The sequence below is a fragment of the Poecilia reticulata genome, linkage group LG7 (genome assembly GCF_000633615.1).
Source record: "Poecilia reticulata strain Guanapo linkage group LG7, Guppy_female_1.0+MT, whole genome shotgun sequence".
NCBI classification, from domain to species: domain Eukaryota; kingdom Metazoa; phylum Chordata; class Actinopteri; order Cyprinodontiformes; family Poeciliidae; genus Poecilia; species Poecilia reticulata.
The window spans coordinates 4,276,129-4,281,162 of record NC_024337.1 but is presented as its reverse complement, the minus strand read 5'-3'; the positions used below and the strand labels follow the sequence as shown (position 1 = coordinate 4,281,162).

Genomic DNA, 5,034 nt, shown 5'->3' with positions numbered 1-5,034 from the left:
GGACTGTAGCGCTGGGTTCTCTCTCCTCATCAGCGCGTCTGGCTCCGTCGCCCAACAAGTTCGTTCTCTTCCTTCTCCCTCAGCTCCTTTTATTTGGTAAGGTAATTTTATTTATATAGCACATTTTCAGCAACAAGGCAATTCAAAGTGCTATACATGAATTAAAAAGAAATACAAACAAAATAATAAACCAAGGTAAAGAAGAAGAAGAAAAAGAGCAAAAGAAGAAAAATAATCTAATGTTGATCTAAAGTATGTAAACTAGGTGCTCCTGTTCAGGGTTGCCAAGTATCCTCAAGTCTAATTCCATTTCTGGGTTTGGAGAACATGAGTCTCATTTAGTCTATGCAGACACCTCTACGAGCAACCAATTACTGTGCCCCACTTCCTTAGACAGAAAGCTTTCAGTTCAGTGTCCTTGAGGAGCCACAAAGAGAAAAAAATCCAACACAAAATACATGCAAAATACAATCACATTTTTCCACTGTGTAATATATATAGTGAGGACTGCAGGCAGGAAATATCTCTTGTAGCAGTCTGTATTACAGTGAATCTGACTAATAACACTTGTTTTCTCAAGACAGTCTCATGAAGAGAATGGTCAGGGTTATCCATAATTTTATTGATTTTATGAAGAATCCTTTGCATCATCATCTTCATAGGTTTCTGCAGTCGTCCGCAGAACAGAACCAACCTTCTTTATCAGGTTGTTGAGGCTTTTTAGGTCCCTGGCTCTGGTGCTGCTGCCCCACCAGATGATGGATGAAGAGATGACGTTCTCAACAACAGATTATAGAAGATCTGCAGCCGCTTGTAGCAAATGTTGAAAAATCTTGGCTTCCTCAAGAAGTACTTCTCTGTCGCTTCTTCTGTTGCATCTCCAGTCCAGTCTGTTGTCCAGGTGGTCACTGAGGTATTTATATTCCTCAACCACCTCCACTTCTTCTCCAATTTCTCCTTGCTCTAATCTCGACTTTGAGTTGGTTCTGTATACTCCACAATAACTCCCAGCCTTGCTCCCTAAAGGCTCTTTTAATCTTTTAACATATTATTTAGCTTACTAGTGATCCGGTGTTTATTATTATGGAAACATCTCATTGTTCTGGTTGGTGTTTCAATGACTTTCGTTCCTGTACAGTGCGATCGGTGTAGGGTGATGATGACCATGGCTGGTGGAGAAGGGAGTTTGAGATTCAGCTGTTCTTTCTAATCACTGTAAGAACAATGTCTCAGCATCCAGCTTGGTTACACCTGGACCCTGAAGGACATTTAATCTGCAGTAAGTAGATTTTCATCCAGCTGTTTAGTTTGGGGTTTCTTGCACTGTAAAGGGAAAATTAAAAAAGGCAACAAAACAATTAGATATCGATGGAAACAACCAGAATTGCAGCTCAGGTAGAATCATTTATACATTTGTAGTCAGTTCTATTTTATTCCTTAAAAAGAAAAATCTTATCCAGAACATCCATCCATTTTCTATACACCCTTGTCCCTTATTGGGGTTGGGAGGGTTGCTGGTGCCCATCTCCAGCTAACGTTCCATGCAAGAGGCGGGGTCACCCAGGACAGGTCACCAGTCTGTCGCAGGTCAACACAGAGACACACAGGACAAACAACCATCCACACACACACTCACACCTAGGGAGAATTTAGAGAGGCCAATTAACCTGACAGTCATGTTTCTGGACTGTGGGAATAAGCCAGAGTACCCAGAGAGAACCCACCATCCACAAGGAGAACACGCAAACTCCATACAGAAAGACCCCAGGCTGGGAATCAAACCCAGGACCTTCTTTCTGCAAGGCAACAGCTCTACCAACTGCGCCACTGTGCAGCCATCTTCCAGAACAATGACCAGAAAAACTATCTATCCCAGGGGTCACCAACTCCAATCCTGGAGGGCTACCGTCCTGCAACTTTTTGATGCGTCTCTGCTCAAACACACCTGGTTCAAATAAACGGCTCATTTCCAGCCTATTGCAGAGAGGAATGAATGCTGGTGAGGAAATTCAGACATTTTGGAGCAAAGGTGAATTTAAAGTTGCAGGATGGTAGCCCTTGAGGACTGGAGTTGGTGACCCCTGATCTATCCTATAATGTTCAAGTAAAGAATTTTCTTCTTACCTGGATCTGTCAAACATTCACCCTGTTCTGCTCCTTCTGCTGGGCCCTTTTATGTAGAGAATAAAATAAATTATTTCATAAACCAAATACTGCTATCAATATCTGTTCAAATTACAGTTCAACTAGAAACCTTCTTACCCTTTGGGGTTTCGGTTGACTTTTAAAAATGTCTGTTAAAAAGAAAATGTTATTACTAAAACTGTGAATATTCTTTGAAATGCTGGTCATATTTGAATTAGCATTTATTCATCTCACCTTGTAATGTAATTTTCTTCTTTCTCCAGAGAGCAACAATAGCAACAATTACTGACACAACTATAACTAAAGAAACCACCAGAACAATGATCCCAACTCCTGTGATGCTGTCATTTTTTTCTCCACATTCAGCATCAGTTGTAGTTGTTCCTGCTTTTATCAGCTGAAGGTTTTCTTTTTCACATCTGTAATAACAGAAACATGCATTGAGGTAAGGCACTTGGCAAGACATTATTCTATGTTTTGCTGTTGGTATAAGACTATCTTACTGTGTGTGAAGCTGACATGACAACATCGTTCCATTAGAAAATGTTCCACTGCTGCATTCAGAGCATTCTGTGTCTGTGGAGGCTGTTCCTGTACAAACACAAATCAGCTTAAAGTTAGTCAGAAGATTCTGATCTGATTTTTAGTTCTGACCAACATGCAACTCTTTCTTCTTTACAAATGTTCAAAAGTCAGAACTCATCTAAAAATGAGAGTATGTGCAGTATGTATTAAAAAGAATCAGACCAACCCATCCTACTGATGTACTGTCCTGGTTCACAGCTCCTGTGTTTCTGTGCTGCAGCACAGCCTCCTGATGTAGAATCTGTACAGTAGAATCCCTCCATTGGCTCACAAACTGTGTCTGCAGATCGTAAACATTGTTGCTTTACCTTCAGACCAGCTCCTGTGAACATATACAGATTACACATGTATGGAGAAAACTTAGCAACACGGTGAACCTGTCTCATTTATGTGAGAAGTTTCTCCAAGTGAATCAAAAGAGACATCTCAATAAATGATTTACATTTGTATTCAAAATAATAGCAGTGCGACATCACTAACCAAATCAATTGAGTCATTCACCCATTCACACACTCATGGTAGTAAGCTATATTGTAAGAGGCAAGGCTGTAATGTACCGGCACCACAACCACCAGGAAAGGCGAGTGAAACGTTCTGTCTATGGACTCAACAACAGCAAGGGTTTGAACCACCAAACCCCTGGTAACTGGACAAACTCCTACCAACGTTACCCTAAAAAATTATAATCTTACAAAGGTAAATAATTTTGTAGCAGATGCAGAGTGACAGAAAACAACAACCAGGTAGCAAGCGACAGTAATTCAACATTAAATTGGTCAAAAAGATTGACTTTATGGTTAAGGTTGACGATTGACGGTGGATCAACCATCATCCATTTCTAGCCAAGTAACCAAGGTTGAAAAGATGTCATTGAATCAATGTTGTTTTGTGGTCGGATTCTAATGATTGAAATGCCAACGTCTAATCAAGTGTTTTTCAACCCCGGTCCTCAAGGCACACTGCCCTGCAAGTTTTAGGTATTCCCCTGCTTCAGCACAGGCTGATTAAAACGGTTTTGCTGAATTGTAATCATCTGAATGGGATGTGTTGAAGCCTGGAAACATTTAACATGCCTGGCAGTTTGCCTTGAGGACCAGAGTTGGAAAAAACTGGTAGCATACATTGAGCCTAGCAGACTGGTAGTTGTCTACCCCTTGCCCCCAAGTAGAACTGCATCTGCCCAGCAGTAAATCCTGTGTAATTAAATAATTAACTAAAAGTAGCAGGCTGAAAAGGAGCAACAACAGAGAGTTCAATTAGTGAGGTAATTTTCTTCTGTACGATCATCATAGTCATAAGGTCAAAGATAACTGCACCTGAATGACAGATAGAACATCGAGTGCAACTCTTTAGTCCATTTGACTGATCCAAATGTGTCCCATCTGAACATGGGAGACATGATGTACTGCTGAACTCTGTACAGTCTGTTTTGACTCGATGACCTGTTGGGAAATAAACAACACATTTTTTTCCTTATGAAGAATAGGAAAGGCTCTTTCCATGTAAAGCAAAGGTCAAGCAATGCAAGAAATTAGCTGCAACAGAGTTTATATCAGAATAAACAGTAATTCATCATTAACTAGGACATACCAGCAGGACACATAGGACAGCATCCATCCAATGTCTTGTACTCTGTTAGATGACATGTGGTGGAATAGACTCTGAAGTCTCTTATTAGAATCACCTGTGAAGAGACGAAACAGTTTTTCTAAGAATTAGGACCAGATTCTAGCAGACTGCAGCATTTTATTTCAAGATCTGTTATTTTTTGTCCTTTTCTGATGCTTTCTTTTAGCAGTTCAGTGTCAGCACCACATTCATATATTATAAGACAGTGTTTCTCAACCTTTTTTGGCCCAGCGGCCCCCCTAGCCCTTATTCAGGTCCCTCACCGCCCCCACCAAAGAATTTGCAGGCTACATTGCACTAACCATTATTTTATCATTAATATTACTATCACTATTATAGATGTTTTGATTTTTATGCTTGTTTCTGTATTTAGCATAAAAAATAATTTCCCAGAGAACAAAAAAACCATGGGAATAGAAATTATTTTCACAGGCATCTACGAAAAATGCAACAAACATTCAAGTTAAAATTTGTAGGTCTAACAGCAGCCAATCAGAGTGGATAAAGTTCTTTGCCATTTTCTAGTTGTTAAATATTACACAAATGAGCAGATAAAAGATGTAAAGCATGCCAGTTTAAACTTTGAACCATTTGCAAACAACTGAGCTCTGCAACATTAAAACATGGATAGAACTGTAACTACATTAATCATAACTCTTCTTCTCTTCAGTGTTT

At 39.8% G+C, this 5,034-nt stretch overlaps 1 protein-coding gene across 1 annotated transcript in view; it reads right to left on the bottom strand.

Annotated features, from left to right (window-relative positions):
- Nucleotides 1-2,086: 2,086 nt before the first annotated feature.
- The window catches only part of LOC103467068 (tumor necrosis factor receptor superfamily member 5-like), a 7,889-nt gene continuing 4,941 nt past the window's right edge, over nt 2,087-5,034 (bottom strand). Inside the window, exons 2-8 of the mRNA XM_017305635.1 lie at nt 4,321-4,414; nt 4,047-4,172; nt 2,897-3,052; nt 2,649-2,736; nt 2,380-2,564; nt 2,263-2,294; nt 2,087-2,170 (exon numbers count right to left, since the gene is read on the bottom strand). Coding sequence (XP_017161124.1) covers nt 2,087-2,170; nt 2,263-2,294; nt 2,380-2,564; nt 2,649-2,736; nt 2,897-3,052; nt 4,047-4,172; nt 4,321-4,414 — 765 coding nt within the window. The remainder of the gene's footprint in view (nt 2,171-2,262; nt 2,295-2,379; nt 2,565-2,648; nt 2,737-2,896; nt 3,053-4,046; nt 4,173-4,320; nt 4,415-5,034) is intronic.